Below are 21727 nucleotides of genomic sequence, written 5' to 3' on the forward strand. Positions count from 1 at the left end.
GGTCAGAGAGTCTGTGCCCCTCAGTTTAGCAGATCTTTCACTTTCGCCGTCATGGCCAATCTATTCAATTTGGCAGGCTGTCTGTTGATATTACATTGCAGTTTGGGGGGTTTCTGTGACATAAATAAATCATTTCTGGCTGGCAGAGGCCTGGATTGCCGCCACAGTCAATGATGCTTTCATATCATAAAATATTGCGAAGTGGCCCAATAAGTTGTATGAACTATATTATCAAAAGGGGAGTTTTTACTCTTGAGTGAATGCTTTATCTTTCACTGAATCTGTTTCATTATTTACAGGAATGATAAATAATAAGATATGATTTCAACATCAAGTACAAGTACTTCAGCATCATTCGTCAGGCAAGCTGTCTGTGATTTCTTTTCATGTTTGTATTCAAATATGCTTAACCATGACATCCAGCACCCTCTGCTGAGAAAACAATATCCTGAGAAATCCTAATCTCACAAAAGTATTACTTCATATCGCTTTATACACATTGAACTCTCTAAAAGTTTTTTGCGTTATATTTAATGTGAGTTTTTAACACAAAATTCTATTGAGGATCTATTGACAGAAATGCAATATAATATAGTCTTCAGAGGTGTATAAAGACTTGTGATGATGTGTTATGTTTTTATAAGGAGCTATTTTTATATACATACACCGCGGGCCCCCTAACATGGATCTCGCCATGTTGTTTCTACAGTAGCCCTAATGAGGCAAACTACTACTGAGCAGGTTTCGTGAAAATTTTATCTCCTTCGACAAAGAAGCGAAAACGTGACAATATCTTAGTCCTGTGTCGGCCACCGAAGTGCTTAGAAAAGGAGGAAGTGGAGTGAGACATTGGCTGCAATTGGCAACCTCACAGTTAGATGCCGATAAAAATTTTAGACACTGGACCTGAGTGTCTTCACAGTGCTAATATACATGAGAAGCATTCACATAATCCTTAATATAGAATAAATGTACAATGAATCATGGAATAAAATGCAACTGATGCCAATTCACCCACATTGCAAATCTAAAGTCAGGTATAAAGTCATGCAAGCTGGTATACCTGCAGACTTTTGTAGTGTCAAAAATCTGAAATAAAATTACTGGAGAGCAAACAAAAAATTATAAAAAGAACTAAGCTAAATTGAGTTATTATGAGTTATTATGTTTACTGAAAAGCGACTAGTGAATGAACCCGATCTCATCATTCACAAGAAGACCCCACAGAACTGGGTTAATTGTTAGACTATTAAGTCATTCAACATGTTGGTCTGGAAGCTAAAGTGTTTATTTATTTATTTATTTTTGGGGTATCTGCAATGCAGTGGAATGTTGTGTAACTCTGTGGTTCGCAGGGTGTGTGACAAAGCAAAAATACTCTCACAGTTTCAGAAAGACATATGGTAGCAGATGCTATAGCGCAGCCACAATAAGTGATTAAATTTGACTACTAATGACAAATATGAGTATAAACCAGAAAAGAGGTATGTGTAGCAGTAAAATGAAATTCAAACAAACATAAAAAGAGCCAAGTTTTACCCTTTACACTTGAAAATGCTGCCTGCAAAAACTAAACTAAAACTAAACGCTTCAGCAGGAAATAAATAATCATATATAAAATCTTCTACATAGAAATGTCTTAAGCTTCAAGGAGATATGCAAGGCTACTCTGCATTTGCTTACAGGGTATCTTACAAGGGAGCAACCAAGGGTGCTGCCAACATTTTACTGTCCAAGCTCACTAGTTTTCCGACCAGACATACATGGTCTGCAATATCTACAGAAAACTGGGAAAGGGAGAGGGGAAGAAGAGACATGGCCAGAAGAAACATCACAGCATGTGTAGAGAGGTGAGGTAAGAGAGCACAAGGTCGAGCTGAGCTCCATGGACTCATTTGGCTTTGCTGATGGCTATTTGATAAAGACCTTCTTAATTCCACTTCAATTAAATCAGCAGAGGAAAACACAGCAGTTAGTCTCTAATCAAACGCAATTGATCTCCACTTCATTAAGTCATTACTGCTGCCATTTGAAAATAAAATACAGGCATATTCAATGCTGAGATTTAATACAATCAACTTGAACAACCCAGCAGTATTTGCTCAGACAACTGCATGAGTTTGGGACAGAAGTGCATGTTTGACTAAAATGTGGAGGAAAATAGATAAAACACAATTCAAAGTTCAATGTTCCTTTTATTTTATCTCCCAAGGAAAAATGTGTCTTTGGGAAACCAAGAGGGCAGATCACACACAGAAGAAAAAGAATACATTCACATTCCATATTACCCATCACCTTAAATATCCCAATACATGTATCCCTCTTACACAAGCCTAATAATACACTTCCCAGTGGCGCAAAAAGTGGGTATGCGCTATATGCGGCGCATAGGGGCGCCGCACCATGGGGGGCGCCAACGCGATGGTTTAATAAATGTGAAATAATAAAAGTAATATACATTTTTCTAAAATTTATTTAAGTTATTGTATGTATAAAAAGTTATATACATTTAAGAGGACTAACAGGCTAGGCGGCACCGGTGCCCTCATAAGATTCCATCATATAATTTATTTAGACATAGAAGGGTAATATCGCGAGTGGGCGGGGCGCCGTGAGTTACGTTAAGGACGCAGTAACGTTGGTGAGTTGTCGTTGAAATTTGAATTTGAAAAAGATGGATAAACCAAAAAAGCTGTCGGGGGCTAAAAATAGAAAAAGAAAGATGGAAAAAGGAGACGTCCTGTCAAGGGATGCGACAGCAGCTAAATACGTGGATGGTGAAAGGCAACAGGTAGGATTCAAAATGTGACGTCTATTCTTGTAAATACAATATTCATGTTAACAGACTAACGTTAGCTAGCGAGCTTGCTGAGAAACCGACCGTCGGAATCATGAATAGATTTGCTACCAAACTTGGAGGCTTGAACATATAAATATTGACTGGCAAGTGTTTGCTAACTTAATGCAAAATAATGTTGCTGCTGATATCTACATTTATATTTTGGTTAAACCCTATTCTACCAATGCCATGCATGACATATCTCAATTTTATTAAAGTAAAATAAGAACTGGTAAATATAAGGTAGCATGCACAATAAATGACTAGAAGCTGGAAAACATTCCTTATGCAATAAGGCTGGTTTATCATGGATTTTATTTTACCACTAGCTTCATGTTAGCTCAGCTGTGCTGTCAGACATACAGGCTACTTTACATCTGCTGGGTGACATGGAAGCTGCAAGGGCCACATTTCTCTCTCTTTAAAGATCTGTGCTATGTGTATGTATGTATGTATGTTTGTATATATATCAGCACAGACCTTTAAACAGAGAGAGATGTGACCCTGTAATTACTTTTCTATATGTATGTGTGTGTGTCATATTTGTACTTTTTAAAATCCCAAATGTTCATGTAATTTCAACAGCAGCACAACCTTACTGCATAATAGTTGTCTTATCTGATGCCATCCCTAGGCTGATTGAAAAATCGAATTTAGGCTGCTATATTTAACAGCAAAGTTAGGTAGGTCTAACATTAGGTGGAAGTGTAGAGGGAGCTTGATACCAACTTCATACTTGATACCAACAGATTAATTTCTTAATATTATTAATATGGAAAAGGTAGGGGTGTAATGGTTCACAAAATTCAGGGTTCGGTTCGATACGTTACACTTGTGTCACGTTTCGGTACGAATCGGTACGTGTTAGATACGGCAAAAAGAAAGAAATGGCAGAGAAATTTCTATGAATACATTTTTATATATTTGTGTCCATATACCATATAATTATGGTGGGCTTACAGTAGCTGTCTGATATACTTTTAAAATAAACCTTTATTATTTCAAGCCCATACATGATGATGTCCGGCACACTTTTTTATTTAGGGGGGGCGCAAAAACTGTTTCTGCATACCCCCCTAACACTGAGTAGTTGCGCCCCTGACACTTCCCTTACATATTTACCATGACATTACACATCTCACACCACAAGTTCATCATTTACCATTCAACAGTTTAATTGATAATGGAATCAAAGAACATTTGTACCTATTCAGCTACTCATTTATCAATTTAACTGTTGAACGGTGTGTTAAGTCAAAAATTATTTAAGTATGAAACCAGATGATTAAACTCAACTATGTTCCGAGTTTTCTTAAGCCATAATTTTCAGTCTGTTCTTCATAAAAAGATAAAAGACCATAGGTATAAACCAAATACCACAGTTTTATTACTATGAACAGGGACAACTGCAATGCTCAGTACAGCCGCTCTAGCAAGGGAAGCCCCGCCTTCCAGTAAAAAAAAAACAATCATAAATCATTCAAAACTGATTTCTGCACATGATAGCCTTTGTCAGTGCTCAAAAGCAAGGGGAACCTGGCAAAATGTTTGGCACAGTTTAAGTTAAGAAGCAAAATGTATAACACAGACTGCATTTATGGTATGTTTTTGTAATTTCCTATATTAGAAATTTCCTTGAAATGGAAATAACAGCGAGTATTTTAATTTTTTGGTGAGCTCATCCCAGTACTGTCAACAAGATACTATTATGGTGGTAAAAACTAGGTCATTTCTAGATGGGAGTCAAAATAAAGAGACAGAACTGCTAAAATACTACATAATTTAAGCACTGTTTTTGTTCAGCGTGGCATAACTCACGTTATAAACAGTCCATTGAACCAGTAATAATCTTATGATGAACTGATGTCACAGTTGGATTTACAATAGGATACAGTATTCTCAAGGAAAACATGGCACGCACCAGTCCAACAGTGATTTAGTAAACATATTGGATCGCATATGGCAGTCAATTACATAAAGTGGGGCTGCAAAAGCCTAGAGCTGTATTCTGACTGTAGAGATCGCACACGTTTCAGATTGCAGCCAAGAATAACCTTTTTAACGAAAGTTGAACTGTTTATCCCTGTAAACGCTGTCAGGATTTACTGGACTAATACAATGTAAAAAAAACATGATCATTTTAGAAGTACCATTTGTTTTTAAACAGTGCAGAACACATTAGTAGTGCTAATGAGGTAGTGTTCGCTAATCTCACGAGGTTACTCGATCGTGAAAGCTGTCATAATGTGGGACAGGCAGAAAAAGTGTGTCTGTATCACAGGAATGTATGAATACTATAGATATATAGATATATGTGCGTGCGTGTAACTGGATTTCCTGCCTAGCAACTGTAACTGTAACTGTAACTCGATTTTAATTTGCAAGCTTTTTTAACCAAGATATTTAATAAAGCATAAATGTGCCATGAACATGCTTCATTGTTTATGGCCACTGGATAAATTAAACATCGCAAATCTATTTTTAGGTTTTCACTTCGTTTCGTAGTTTCGTTATCTCAAGGCTGTAAGAGTACATTCGTTTTTAAGATCGTTCCTTATGAAGCATCCAGTAGGATTACAATTATAGTGAATATTTAACCTTTTTGGTTGATCATAGAACTGTACAACATAAAATATATATCGTCATATGAAATACAACTCAAAGCAAGAACAATATCTCCAAATGAACATGTTTACAAACAAACAGTATCCCTAATTGGGTCTTATCTTGAATATCTGCTAATGGTTTTTACGGAAAGCATCAGCTTAACTTTGTGAATTCATTAGAAGAACTGAAGCATTGCTGAAATGCCCCTTGAGTATTCACTCCATTATATGCATCAGGACACTCTTTTGATAGAGAGTTCTGTTAAAGATGCTTCTTAAAGATATTGAACATCCTATTAGCATACAGTACAGCTTACATGTAAGAAAATGTGCTCTACAGTGTGGTTGATAATGCTTCGTGCATGTTGCGTGTAGATTTAAAACCTTTGTTTCATGACTTTGTTTCAAGTTATTATTTATCAACATCGTTTTAGTGAAAGTATAAAGACATTTTTTTTACTTTTATGACAGCATGCACTCAAGCTTGCAAGTTGGTGCAAAATCTGATGATCCATAACGTCTCAGCATGATTTGAGAAAGTTCCAAAGGGCATCTCTAGTGTGCTTCAATGAAAGCAAGAAATCTGACCTTTTGCACAAAGTTAGGATGGTTGATGTTAAATAATTAGAATTTTAAACTTTTACATTTCCTTGCTATTATAAACCTAAAACAACCGCAATGTGTTTCCTTCTGATAATGGAGCAAAGCAGGTATATCTTTTTGAGCTGCAGCTAGTCAAGGATGAAGTTTATGTCCACATTCTTTGCTTCTCACTGACAGATCAGAGCCAACATACTGTAGTCATGGAAACAAGAGCTACATTTTTATTGTGCCACTGACAAATGGACATAATAAATCAGTGTTAATTTTTCACTTGTCAAAATAGCTTTATAGGCTGTAAACTAATTTGAAATGTTATTTCTATGCCTGAAGTGAGTAAGCTGAAAAGATGAATGAAGTACCATGAAGGCTGGACAAGGAAATGCAGCTATAAGGTATTTGAAGCTGTGAGACTTAAGTGATTTTAACCACGGATAAAGAGTGTTTTCTCAATTGGCTGAAAACGGGGCTAAATCATTAATGAAGTATGTGCATATGCAGGGCCATAAAGTTAAAAAATATGATTAATACAATATGAGCTCCTTTGACAAGTTGTCCAAACCTTTATAATTAGGTTGTATTGGAAATGCATTATGAACAAATCCTAAACAATAGCATTTTTGCCTTTTTTGAGCATTCAATCAATTGTTGAATATGAATTGTTGTCTAAACTGTATCATATTAAAAAAAGATTAATAAATGCTGAAAAACGATATTGGTAATTGTTTGTTTATGTTAGGTAATGGATTTACTAGGGTAAACAAATACAACCTTATTAAATAAGTGATATTAAAAAAACTAACAAAACAACACAGACAGAATACTGCAATAAAGGCATGTATAAAATGTAAAGGTGGTTGTGTTGCTCTTAATTTCAGAAATAGTTTGTGACTGTGAGCACTTGTGAATGCTGCTTTCTGAATCCTTAAACACAACAATGCGAAAGTGTAATTTTTCTGCAGGGAGGAAAAACATCTACTGCATTAATCAAACCAAGCATAAGACAAACGCAACAAACACACTGGGTGACCAAATAGTTATTGTGTTCAAATGAAGAGGCCAATCATGACTTGAACTGTAAAAGCAGTGCAGAACAATGTACTAAATTACTTACTTGAATAGACTATTAAACAGTTTATATTGGTAAAGAAATGTAAGGTTTCATAGGTCAAAATCTTAATTTGGTAAAACTGGTTTACATTCATCCCATAGAATGTTTATTTTACCTATCAGTCAATCCTTTTACTTTTCGGTTTCAGTGCTGGTATTGCGAAGACTGATAAGCAGGGACCAAAATGGTGCCCTTTTAATCTTTTTTAATCTTTTGTCTCCATTTCTTTTAATTACATTTGTTTCAAATATTCTCCAAATCTTTTTGGTCAGCAGAAAAAAAGAAACCATGTATTTTTAACAAAACAACGAGTTTGTTTTTGAGGGTACAGTTCCTTTAAATATCAGTATTGTTGCATTAAAGAAAAGTGACTTACTGCAGGTGGCATCAGCCTCATCAGATCCATCTGGACACTCAGGTTCGCCATCACATCGCCAACGCCCAGGAACACACTGACCATTCTCACATGCAAACTCCGAGGGCGCACATATCTTCTTCACTGCACACAGAGAAAAACAGGGAGTTAAAGGCCAACTATGTTTGTTCTGTACCAAACCGATTTCCCCAAACGCATCCCCTTTTTTCATTTCCTATTGGCACAAACAAACAGAGCAATGTTTTGATGGTGTTTACAATTTGTTGACGGAAACAACCAACAATTGGCTTATTTATAGTGGTTTCTACATACTATTATTATATATTTAAAGGGATAGTTCACACAAAAATGAAATTTCTATCATCATTTACTCACCGTCAGATTGTCAAACCTGTATACATTTCTTTGTTCTGCTAATCACAAGGGAAGATATTTGGAGGAATGTAAGTAACCAAACCGATCTCATCCCTCATTGACTCCCATAGTTATAATTCCCCCAACTATGGCAGTAAATGTGGGATGAGATCTGTTTGGGTAATGTCATTTCTCCAAATATCTTCCTTTGTGTTCAGCAGAACAAAGAAATGTATACATGTTTGGAATAACTTGAGGGTAAGTCAATGATGACAGAATTGTTATTTTTGGGTGAACTCCCTTTAACATAAAACATGCTTACATTACAGTTAAATGAATAACAACCTAAGCAACTGTGAGTGGCCATAACTATGTTCTCTTTGGATGTTGCATGAGAATTTCCATCCCATCATGCACCACTGCTGCCTGCACTTATACACCTTTTTAATACAAACTGCCTAACCTCCAGCATGTAGGCATTAAGCCCTTTTTGCTTGTACACTGCATTGTTATAATGTACGATCCTTTTCGATCCTTTTCACCAAAGCAAATTATTGTTAGCATAAATCAAGCAGTTTGGCAAAAGCCTGGAAATCGAATCCATGATTGTGGTTGCATGCTCTTTCAACTGAAGTACCGGAAAACCTACAATGCTATGGGGAGCTGCATGTAATAGAGAATGATCAACAGTGTGAAGCAAAAGGTATCGTATGCGGAGGTCAGCAGTCACTACTTTACACCTGCAAAATTCTCACAAACTCTCACAGACTTTCAGTGGGCTGCAGTCACAGTTTGCCACACGATCTGTCAAAAGATATGAAGTATCCTCTGCGGCATTTTCTTTATACATCCTCATATTCTACTTGGACTCTGGTAAAACCAATGCACAGTGCGGATGAGTATCCAAGCATCACACATGTGTCTATTGAAATGGAATGTGCCTGCAAACCTCCCCCTGCATCAAGCTGTGTGTGACTCATCAGAGATTGTGTTTTCATCAGGAACATTAGATCAGCAACTCTCCATTTCCCTTCACGACAGCAAACACTTGTTCATTGAGCAGATGCCTGTCCTCCAATCATAATTAAGACAGATAAATGAGTTTCTGCTTCTGTGCATGCCTAGAGTCGCAGCTGTAAAAATGTCTGGCAAACAAAGTCATATAATTTAGAGTTAAAGGAGTGATAACAATATAAACTAGATTACATATACTTTCTGGAAGAAATTTTGAATGGTTTATGTCCACATCTAAACAAGCAGCATTATTTGCAGCATCACTCATCTCCATACACAAACCGCAAAAAGTTGTATAATTCAGGGACGATGGTGTGTGATGTGCATGCATGCAAATGAATGTGTGATCCATTTCATTTGATTTTTTTCCCTGAATTTGGAGCAGCTTGAAAATAGCAGCCCAATGTGGCCATCTCCATACTCATTTGGAATTCAATGACTCACTACTGAGACAGTTGTTTACCCACTACTGTTACCAATTTGTGCCATCTGTTAGAGAGGCTCTGTTGCTTGTTTTAATTAAAGTGTAATGGTTCTTATGAAAAGAGGAAAAGGTAGAAAAACAAAGGAAAAAAGAAACAGAGACAGAAACAATTTGAAATGATTGCTACTCAAATGGTGATAGATCTTATTGGTCTAAATTCCGCTGCACATAACTGGGCATTAAACTTCAATTGTTCGTCAATGACCTGACAGGTGGGCAACAATGCACTGGTGCAACACCTGGTGATGTTGTATGTTGGCACATCAGTGAGAATAAGTTATGTTGGAACATTTTCCTCTTCAAATTGATATCAATCCAAGAGACAAACGCCTTCAAAATATTAATTGAAACAGCATCATTTGATTTTGTTAACCAACCACAGAAATATAATTTTTGAATCATAGAAACATAATATAAAATATACTTCAATTTTTAACCATGCATACCTAGGCTAGTAATTAAGGCTTGATAAAAGTTTAATCCCAAATCAAAAGCAAGTTTTAAGTCCTTTGATGCAAAAACATGATATCCATCCTGACGTTTCTGCATCCCAAACAGGTTCTCTGGGTATAGTTTAAAAAGAAAAAAAATCTTTATTAATTCTGACAGCTACTCCTAAAAGCATACACCCAAGGCAAAATAGAGACAAATTTTGTGAAATCTCAGAACAGGTGAATGGGAAATCTCAGCTCTGTTCCAAAATCTAGCAAGCTCTTTACCTTAGCATTTAAAGGCATCATGTGGACGTAAAGGTTGTTACAGAAAGTAGAGAGCAGAATTTAAATACATTCTTAAGCAACCCTGTATTAATCCCTCAATTCTAGCAATCCCAAAATGCATAGTAACAAGCTCACTGAAATAGGTTTAAGGTACACTTAAAAAAGTCAGTATATTAAAATATATTTCATTCCATATTCAAATCTAATGAATAAAAAATAAGACTGTTTTAAATTAAATATACATTTCCATTTACACATTTGTAGTATTCAAGCTATACTTTATTTCAGCATGTGTGATTCCTAAAGTCAAACCCATGATATTTGTATTACCAAGAGAGCTACAGGAACACCCACACAAATGTCAAAGAGTAAGTCAATGAAAGTCACATCTTTCTTTACATCCATCCCTTCTGAGATGCCAGTGTATTAAATACTAGCTTAGAAGGCAGTTTACATTTACATTTGGCAGAGGCTTTTATCCAAGGCGACTGACATTGCATTATACTATACACTTGTTTCTAAATATCTGTTTCTCGGTTGTCAGACATTCACAAAGTAAACCAAGGCTATTCAATAACATTCCTACTGGGCTAAGACCGGCATAGTTTCTCTCCAACCTCAATAAGCACATCAAAACCAGCCAATCAATATTTTTAAGATTATTTAAAAACTATACCTATAACTACACAGCTGTACCATGGTTGTGTAAGAAAAGGCTGGAACTAGAAAATAAAATTGAATATCCCTGTAGTAAACACCAAGGCAGCTCCATACAACAGGTTTTGGAAAATATAACCCAAGGCAGTCAAACTCAACTCTACAAAAAGATTTGTATGTGCCACAGTCCTTTGGGTTTCAGATAAGAAATAGAGTTCCGCTTAAATGACTTGAATCTGACAGCTGTAATCACCTGAGGCCTGGCCAGCATCAACTAGATACGCTTCCCCCTTCTGTGAAAACGCTTTTTATCCATCGCTATATCTTGTTTTGGTCCTGCAATCTTCCATCACTGTGCTTTAAGAGCCAATGGTTGAGAAAAGCCAAAACACAAAAAATACGCCTCTGTACCAACAGAGGAGATAACCTGTTTTAAAAGAAAATAATTACTTCATACCTGAGATATAAACTCCTACATGCAATGGTGCACACATGCACAAGCACACATATACAAATTTATACCCAAAATCCACCACACAATACTTTGGCTAAGACATGGACTATGTTACAGGCACGTAGTCATATCTGGGACCACGTCAATATAAGTTTAACATTTCGTTGGTAATATTTAGTCTTGAAATCAAACATAGTGCATTTGGGAAATGAAATGACATTAGGTGGGATTAAAGCAGTGTGTCTCAGTGGCGGCTGAGAATATATTCTGGAGTTTAGAAACCCCTCCAAGTTTATGATTCAAAACTCTACTACTCTATTGTTAGAAGACACTCTCAAATCCCTGTTTCATTACATCATTAATCAATCAAGCAATCGGTCAATTATTTTGGTATCCATGTTGGTTACTGATGGATCCTTAGTTCAGATTTGCTTAGTTCAGATAATATTAATAATGGAATAATGTGTCAAAACTGTTTGTTAAAGATTACCTGACTAATAATAGAGTAATACACCCCAAAATATGTTGGGTTATTTCAACCCAGCGTAGGGTGAAATTTTGAACAAACCGTACTGTTGGGTTATAAATTAACATGTGCTGGGTTGGGTCAAATATAACCACATTCTGGGTTGTATTTAATCAACTATTTTAATAAACTAATCATGACAAAAAAAACTGAATATTATTAATGCTTTCAATATTCAGTAGGTCAATCACACCACCTAACACCTTTGATAATGACACCATGGCACCATGTAATGTAAACATACAGTTAGGTTCATAAATAATTGGACAGAAACAAATCTTTTTTTTATTTAAGCTGTGTGTCAAAATGTATACGAGTAATAGATATTGTCTTAAAGTGCACATTCTCAGCTTTATTTAGAGTGTATTCGCATCCAGATTAGTCGAAGGCTTTAGGAATTACAGTTCTTTAATATTAAGCTCCCCCTTTTTCAAGGGACCAAAAGTAATTGGACAGTTGAATCACAGGTATGGGCTCTTCCTTAAATCATTTCTTCAAAAATGAAGCATGTTAAAGGTCTGGAGTTGATTCTACATGTGGTGTTTGCATTTGGAAGCATTTGCTGTGAACCCACACCATGGGGTTCAGAGAGATCTCCACGCATTTCAAACAGACCATGGTTAGATTTTAAAAACACAACAAATCCATCAGAAAGATGCCAGGAACATTAAGAGCGGATCATTTTCACATTCTGAAAAGAAAAAAACACAACGCTGAGCTCAGCAACAAAACAATCCTGGGTGTCCATATAAGATGGTGGATGATGACATTATCCTTCCCATGATAAAGAAAAAACCCTCCACCATGTCCAGACAAGTGAAGAATGAATCCGGATGCTTCTGTCTTCTGTTACGTCACCAAAACAAAAAACAGTGACCCAGCGCCTGAGGATGTTTAATGTTTAAAAGTGCAAAAATATATAACTGGTAGCATGTTGCTAAATATATGGTTTATCCCACAATATTATACTATTCTAGGTTTTATAACCCAGGTTATGAAATTAAAAGTGTGCGCTTTTACTTAAGGTTAACTCTGGCCTAAATCTGGGGTTAAAAGAAGACGACACATGTCAAAAACCTTTATGTGTAACTACTCCATCTTGGTTTCTCTCTCCCCTGTCCTTTAATTCCTGATGATTTAAAGAAAAATCAGATCCTGAAACAAGGTTTACAGACAAATTAAAATATTGAATAGGCGCTCATAAGAGAAGAGCCTGTACCCAATCATGTTTAGGTGTGTAATGCTCAAATGTCTCTCTCACACTATGGGAATAAACCCATGACATTCATAACATCTAATCCAAATTCCCTCTTATCAACAAAGGAAAAATCAATATTTGGCAAAGAATAACTGTCTGCTGTTGAAGATGCTGATGAAGGAAACTTCACATTACCCCCTGCCCCTGCCAGTTATTTACTCTCTTGGTTTATTTGACTGGTGTCTTTATTTCTCTCTCTTGTTTTGGGATGGTAATAAAATGCGGCATTGGAGAGCTATATCTCCTGGTACAATACTTTAAGGATTTGATAATATGTTTATTTTACTACTCTCCGTAGGACGATGCTGCAGCCTAATTGTCTCTCAAGGGAGTCTATAATAAAAAGCATTTATATTACAAATCTTAATGTGGTAAAGTGAGAAACATATATTCCTTTCCGACAAAGAGCTTTCTCAGAAATTCTAATGAAAAGTATAGCAGGGTTGAACTTGAACGTATATGATTTTCTTTCTCAGTTTTCTCAGTATTGCAGTAGCAGGTTGATGAAACGGCTATAAACAAGCTGGCATCGTTCCAATTCCATTACACCTCACCGAATAATCCATTTCCTGATTCAGTATTAGTGCACATAAGGCTTTATCTGCCAAATGGCTTTAGTCATTGAAACAGCTATGCAATAGTGTGTGTACAGGTCCAGAGGAAGCATCACTGAATCAAAATCTCCTGTGTTGTTCTATATAGTAGCATTAGTACTATTAGTATGATAGTTATGAAACAGTATCAAATTAAAAATGAAATACTGGTCAACAATATGAATATATTCAAGAAGTGAAAATCTGATATCATGACAGCCCTACTGTAGATGCGCTCTGTATATAAATTTGATGGCCGTTTGCGAGCACTTCATGATCTGTGCTGATTAGTAAAGCGCACCCAACTGTGTGGGCTGCTTCCTACAGACATGCTTGAAGGAGGAACCTTTTAAACAGCAGAATGTAAACAACCCCGGCTCACAGAAAGCAGAATGTGTCCTTCACAAGTGATAACGTTAGAAAGAAATCTCCTGACAGCAAATGTCTCCCTTAATAAACGCAGCCAAAATGTGTTTCGAGTTGGGATAGTACTTGCCAGCTCTCAAGCACCAATTACTTGGCTAAAATACAAATTGGTGATCATTCATTATTCTGCGTTTTTCTTTATTTCGCTGTATTTACTGTAAGTGCTCTCATTGTGTCCACAATGAATGCTGAAGGACACAATTTATTTTTCGAGAGCTGGCTGCTGCTTCTGAATGTTACATTTTTGAGAATGAAAGCCTATTGCCTTTCTTTTCGGGGCAGGTTTCAGACCAGTTTTGTCAACAATTATGAATTTGGACTTCTCCTCCGGGCAATGCTTTGATCACCATGCTGCCATCTGGCATCAGAGCTCAAACATCAGAGATGTGCTAGACTGAGGCTTCAGCAAAGAGCGCTGATCGGAGTTCTGCTCCTTTAGGCTACATTTCACCCATGACAGTGGATTAATGATACATTTCCAAGTGGCGCTGGTTAAATTTCACCTGCTAACCTTAGAAAGGTTTTTTTCACAATCAAATGAACCATAGCACAGTCACCTGCAGCTTGATGGAAGTTTGGGATTTAAATCAGAAAAACAGTTACATTTACACATTTGGCAAACCCTTTTATCCAAAGCAACTTTCATTGCATTATCCAATACATTTATATGCAATTCCCTGGGTTCGAAACCATGACTTTAGCGTTATTAACGCCGTCCTCTTACCACTGAGCTACAGGAAAGCTACAATAACTCAGCATTTGCAATTGAAAGAAAAGATGTCTGCACAACATTCTGTCATCTAAGATGCCTCAAATCTGAATAGATGAACTCTCTGATGCCTTTAATGCCCCACAGTAAGCTATGAAATATTTGCAGAGTATTCAGTTTGACTGAATGATTAAAAAGTGGACTGGCACTGACAAATTATATTTAAGCATTAAGGTTCAGGAGTTGGCCATATATCCATTAAATCAGTCCCCTAAATTGACTAGATAAACTGGTTTTATAGCTTTAAATAAACCCTACATCTATTTTGCCTGGCTGAGCTACAATAGTATCACAGTGTAGAGAGTGTTTGGCACTTGCACAATAAGGCAACAATCCTATCAGTGTGTGTGTATTAAATGGCTGACTTAGCATTAGAAAATGTTGGCAAATCTATGAAGCTTTTTCAGTTACATCATCTACATACAATGTGCAGCAATCCTAGACAGAATCATTCAGCATTAAAGGTCCACTGCGTCGGTTTTTGGAGGATCTATTGAAAGAAATGCAATATAATATACATAATAAAAGTGTCTTCGGAGATGTATAAAGACCTTGCATAATGAAGAGTTGTGTTTTTATTACCTTAGACTGAGCAACTTCTAGTTGCATACTGCGCGGGTCCCCTTTTGCACGTAAACGAACAAACAGCTCTACAAAACGCGTTTTCTAAATACGATATCTCCTTGGGTCAAAATCGAAAGTGCAATGACATCTTCATTTTGTGTCAGCCATCATAAGGCTTTGAAAGGGAAGGGTGGAGTGAGCCATTGGTTGCAATTGATTCTTCACCCGGAGATGACGCTCTACATTGCTCCTTTAATAATAAATGTTTAATTACAAAAATCAATATTGTGAAAATAAAGACATGCTAATTTGCCCTTACCAATATGCCCCACACACAGCGTCTAGAGATGCTCAGGCTATGACATCATCAAACTATTTAATCATGATGCAGAGTCTGAAATTGACTAGAAAATAAACATCTGAATTGTAAAACTGCCAGTTCTTGCAAAGACAAATGAAACACTACATATGACTATAATCCTGTTTCAATCTTAATCTGTTCTGAAACTCAAACTATGGTTGGTTCCAACACTTGGATCGTATCATGTTTTGCAAGAGGTGCCAAAACAAAGAGCCCCTTTCCAAAGGCAAATTAAAAATGCATTACACGGCAATAACTGTGACTGGGATCAAGGAAGCAGAGATTACTAAATTCGGAAAACCACTTTAACACCAGTCAGACAAACTATGGTCAAAAATGTTGACAAAGATGTCAAATCTGTAGTAGATAGCCTGATGTAGGCCCTACATTAAATGGTCTTATGTGACCGCATTAGCTCAATTATGAGTGCACACGCAAACATATTGACAGGTGAAATGTTGAAATACACTGAATGAAACTGTCCAAAATGTCTTTATATCACATGAGTTACCAGATAATATGTATCTCTGTGTCTTTCATGAAACACTAGAGGGGGTCTTGGATGTCTGCTACTCTGCTCTGTTGTGAATGAGTGTTTCAATTTTCTTCATCTCCTTAGAAATGTAGAAATCAGTCATCATGAAGCTCTATCATTCGCTCTAGCCTTTCAGTGGTTTAATCTCAAGCGTTTTATCACACCAGTTGTGGAATGATGGATTTCAAAATGGAAAACAAATGTATTACAACAGGACTCCAAATTACATATTTACATTATTAGCAGAGAATGACATGTTAAAAACACTACTGTTCAGCATTACTACACTGATGTGTGCGTTATGAAGCTCTCATTTGTCTGGGATGTGCTATTGATCTACAGCGGCCTAACGCGGATCAGAGAATAATCACTTCAAATTCTTTACAATTACAAAACGCAGTCATAATTGCCACACGCTTGAATTTACAATGAGTTTTACAGAATTCAGCACAAGGTTATCTACATATTGGGTCCCTGGAAATTGAACCAATGACTGTCCCGTCATGCTAATATTTTAATTCTTGGATGAAAAGGTCTACAGAAATAATAGAATAGAATATTAATACCAATCCAAGAAGGACTGTGCAAATGTCAGATTCTACTACTCAGTTAAATAAAGCTAGAACAAGGTATTCACATGCATGTCCCTACAGGCACAAATGTCAATACACACAAAGCATGTATCAACAAATAGGTATCAAAGTAGTGGATAAATCTGCATGAATTGATTCTGTGCCATTCCCTGCTCTCAATGCTCTGCTCAGCATCCACTTCTGCACATCTTTCATGGAATCACACTGACTAATCACAGTTAATGGGTGGATTTCAACCACCGAGATCCTAAGAGGCACATCAGGACACTGGCTCAAGAAGCCACAAGACACGCTTGGGCAGAAAAGGGAAGACACGGCTCAGACTGATAATCTGTCAAAGGGATCAGTAGAAGTGGTTAGATTAAGTGATTCAATAAACATAAGGCCAACAACACAAGGTCAAATCTGGGATAAGCAAAGAAGTTCTGATGAATTTAAATATAGACTGGAGACCTTTAATAAATGTTCCTGGATCTTTATAAGTAAGAAGAGTTCTGTAAAGGGTTATGACCTTTAAATGAAATGTAAAATGATAAAGGAAGACATCTCTTTATTAGGAATCAATTTCCAGAATATCTGCAGAGATTCAAAGCCACTCCTTTTCAATAGCATTCTCTTACCCAGAGGTGAGGTCTAAAGATCACTGTTCAATGCTGCAACTTATTTCTCACACTCGACTCCTGTTTACTGCTCCTGTTTTCTTATTCATTTTCAGTATCGCTTTGATACATCACATCTGTCTCACTCTGCTCTTTTGCTCTTTTATTTTCATGGTCCCTACACGTCTCTCTCTCTCTCTGCCTGTCTTTGTGTGACTTTCCATCGTTTTCTGAGTGGGAGTCAGTACACAGACAGGACTCTCACTCGACTGACATACAAAAGATTCTCTGGCAGACGGAGGGTAAAGCCTCTCGAGGAGCCCCAGATGGGGGTTACAGCTGCATTGGGACCGTCTGGTAGTATATGGTTGTAGTGAAAGGGTTTCATGTCAACATTTTTATATTGCATCAACCATATGCTATTTGATACAGTGAGTTACCTATTGCATTGTAAGCATATTCTAAGGATTCAGAGATTGTCTGGATCCTGATTCAATTCACAGTCTCTATGAAAATGCTTTGTCTCTATTTGATTGAAGATTGCAAGTGAAGTGAGACACATCTCAAAATCTGACATAAATATAAATGTTCACAATACGGACATTTTTGAGATGAGAATGCTGCCTTTTCCATTCTTGCCCAATATACAAAATTTCGCTGTGTCTGACAGTCCCTCTGACTCGAAATAAACCATTTTTTATACACTTAGTCCAGCTGTACTGAACTGAAGGGGGATGAAGACAGAACTAATGAGCACTAGCAGCTGATGAAGATGAATTTATTCTCTTTAAGACTTAAACTTTATATCTTTATCACTGTGTCTATATTTGGGTGCTTTAGTTGCTAAACTTATATGTAAGTAACATGTCAAATCATGATAATAATGTGTTTACTGACAGAAGTTATGATTACTGGTAAGTATATTGAAATCTGCTGGGTGTATTACTTAACGAGTTACGTCATGTAATGTTCATTTTAAAAAATGCCAGTTCCCTTGAAAACTAAAAAAGGTAGAGGAGTGTGGGAAATCCCACTTAAGACATGCAAATTAGAAAAGGTTAATAAGTTTGATCAACTACAATGGGTACAGCAGTCCAAATGCTGGCACAGCTGTTTCTGTATCAAGAGCTGGCATAGAATTATGGATGGGGATCACATATCTGGCTGAGAGAAAGGAGGGCATTAGACTGAACTACCGTATGAATCATTTAAGAGTCAGTCAAGACGTGAGGTAATAATAACTGCCTATTATTAGAAAATGAAAGTGTTTTTACACCGTGTATGTACGTAAATTTGTTGGACACACCATAAACCAAATTAGGACCTAAAAATCACAAAATATTGATGTACATTTATGTGTATATGTGGGCCTAAAACAAAATCAAACTATGCATTGATTGCATAATACATTCAGGACACTTATTACATATACAGGATTTTATCATTTTATGCTGCAGAAGACAGTTTAGCATGACTAATTGATCCTGACAAAAGTCACTCATCCTCCTACAGCTGCATTTACCCTTAATGTGTACTGCAGAGGGGAAAGGTCATGGATCATTTTATTCACACGCAAATACGTCACATGATTCCAAGCAAACATCCCTGGCACTGTTGTGCATTACAAGCAGCAGATACATGGGTGCCGTGCTGCCGAATTCGTTGGGTTTGACGTGGGGGTGGGGACAGAGATAGTGGGAGTGGATAATAGAGACACGGAGGGGGAGGGACAGACAAGCATGAGGGGAATCAGTTAGAAAAGAGATCAGCTGTTTTTCTGCCAATAGATGGGGAAACTCGAATTATGGCTTTTGATCAATATTCATGTTCAGTCTAATCATCAATAATTCCAATAAACATTCAAATTACAATGAAAATGACAATGACTGATTTATCAGTAAAGTTTACCTTTTGATGTAAATGCATACAAATAACAATTTCCTATTACGGCTGGCAAGATGCCACATGACATGTAAGTCTTACACTGTTTGGGTGCATTATGCGAAGACAGCTTGACTGTCCTTAGTTGGAAGCAATTTAAAGAGCAGTCACAACAGTAAATTCAACAGGCGCATGATGTGATGACACATAAATCATTTAAGAAAACAAACATTCCCATTGACCTGTTTTTAGCTCAGAGCCGCAAGAATTGCCCTGTCAGCAGAGTAGCTTAAGATTCTCTAGAACATGCACAAGGATCGCTCCTCTAGTAAAAGAACAAAACATTGGTATAAATGCCTGGCTTCATGAGTTTATGCCTCTAACACTTAAATAAATTAATTTACACTTATTCATTTATCTTATAAAAGAGATGACTTACAAATCTTTATAAGGAATAGCAGCGGTAAGAATAATAATATGAACAATGCATTACGAATACAATTCAAATGTTTATTTCAGATGTTCATCTTGGTTCAAACATAGTTGAACTGTTTAGCACAAGATTTAAGGTTATAACAGGTGTAAAATAATTATTAAACATTTCTGCAGGCATTTTTGTGTGTGCTTCATATAGCTAGTTTATAAACTTCAATAGTATTACTCTTTAAATTCCTCAAACAGTTGAAATGTTCAATAGCTTTTTGTAGCCTACTTTTAAATGTGCGTTTTTTACAGTAATTTATCTACCCCAACAAACATTCACTGTAAAAAAGTGTGACAACTAGCCTTGGTCTTAGATATTCAAAAATCAAAGTCTACACCACGTGGTGTAAAATTATAAAGCCAATATGATTGAATACTTGCATTTATCCTATAATTCAGATGCTTTCCTATTCTATTTCGGTTGTTACGGATGCACAAACACTCGAAAATCTATTCCAAATGTACATGTAATCATTTCAACCTGACTAAATAAAGGATTATGGACTCATTTGTTTGATAACAAACAGCTGCTTTCGACTCTTGTATAGGGTCTGCTTTTTTTTTTACTCCTATCAAAATGAGCAAATGTAACTTACAGCAGTTCTCCTCGTCGCTGTTGTCAGAGCAATCATCGTCATCATCACATCTCCATATGGTGGGAATACATCTCATATTGTTGCACTGAAACTGTCCATCCTCGCACTCAGCTTCAGCACCAGTTTCACTCCCTGAGTGTGATAATGAACAACATTACAGTCGTGCACGGCAGACAAGCAATCATCTTATGGAAGGAGCGCGATACATTTCTCTTCTGCACAATACAGCTGAATGAACCGAGGGATTCAAATGTATTACACGCGAATCATTGACACGACCAGTGATGTATTAGCAAATTAATACGAAAGCAATGTATGTGTCGCTTCACATCTAAATAAAGCGATTTCAATTCTGGCACGTTTCTAATCACAACACAGAAGATTTTTTTAGGTGGAGGTGCTCTTGAAATATAACTATAAACATAACTCTATGTTGCTAAACGCGTTAATAACAAGTGTGCTTCTATATGCTACATGTGTAATAAAAGATCAAGAGTGTCTACAAACGTGAAACCACAAAAAACCAAGAGAGCATCGTTCACTCAGTCCATATAAAAAGACCATCCTGAATATCTCATTTAAAGAGAGCGCGACCAACCTTTTCCTGAGTGTAATTCCGACACTAAAAAATGAAAAAACAATAATTTCCCAATTTCTGTCCACATTTCCGTAACGGTCTGTAGCGCTCCTCCACAAACAAAAGCGTGTCCGGATGGCGTCGGCGCTCCTTCGCTGAATCTCCAATTCACTGGCAGTTTGAATAGATGACGACATCAAACGTAAGCCTCGTCCGGCTGGTATGAATAATTATTGCACTAAAGGGGGCGGCGCACCAAGTAGCCTACTAGAAACTGACATTTTATTTATTTTGAATTTTAGTGAACATATTAACAATACATTACCCATTTGGGTTACACTTTATTTTACAGTGCCCGTGTTACAGTGTAATTATACATTTAAGTACAGAGTAATAAAAAAGAATTGTACTTATAGGGTTAGGGTGAGAATTAGATTTAGTTACATGTAATTATGCTAGTAAATACATGTAACATGTGTAAGGGCACTGTCAAATAAAGTGTCACCATTTGTTTAAGAGTGTAATAACTGATTTTACACAATTATGATTTTACAAGTAAACTATTTTTTAAGAAAAGCCAGGTCATGCTGGATAGTCTCTAGGCTTTAACCTGCATTATTTATTTATTTGGCTGATGCTTAATGCTACCTGTGAATTTTAAACTGATTTATACAATCATACATTGGATAGATTCAGTAGCACCCCTTCTGCGTGTTCATGTGCATATTTCCACAAATGAATCACCCTAAAGC

General features: G+C 36.6%; 1 protein-coding gene across 1 annotated transcript in view; it reads right to left on the minus strand.

The window, feature by feature from the left end:
- The window catches only part of LOC306891901 (low-density lipoprotein receptor-related protein 8-like), a gene marked incomplete at its 3' end in the record, with an annotated part of 41791 nt that extends 20649 nt beyond the window's left edge, over positions 1–21142 (minus strand). The window contains exons 1-3 of the mRNA XM_079452524.1: positions 20997–21142; positions 20399–20530; positions 7533–7655 (exon numbers count right to left, since the gene is read on the minus strand). Of these exons, the coding sequence (XP_079308650.1) occupies positions 7533–7655; positions 20399–20530; positions 20997–21063 (322 nt within the window). The 5' untranslated portion in view covers positions 21064–21142. The remainder of the gene's footprint in view (positions 1–7532; positions 7656–20398; positions 20531–20996) is intronic.
- Positions 21143–21727: the final 585 nt, after the last annotated feature.

The sequence above is a fragment of the Barbatula barbatula genome (genome assembly GCF_947034865.1).
Source record: "Barbatula barbatula genome assembly, chromosome: 3".
NCBI lineage: Eukaryota > Metazoa > Chordata > Actinopteri > Cypriniformes > Nemacheilidae > Barbatula > Barbatula barbatula.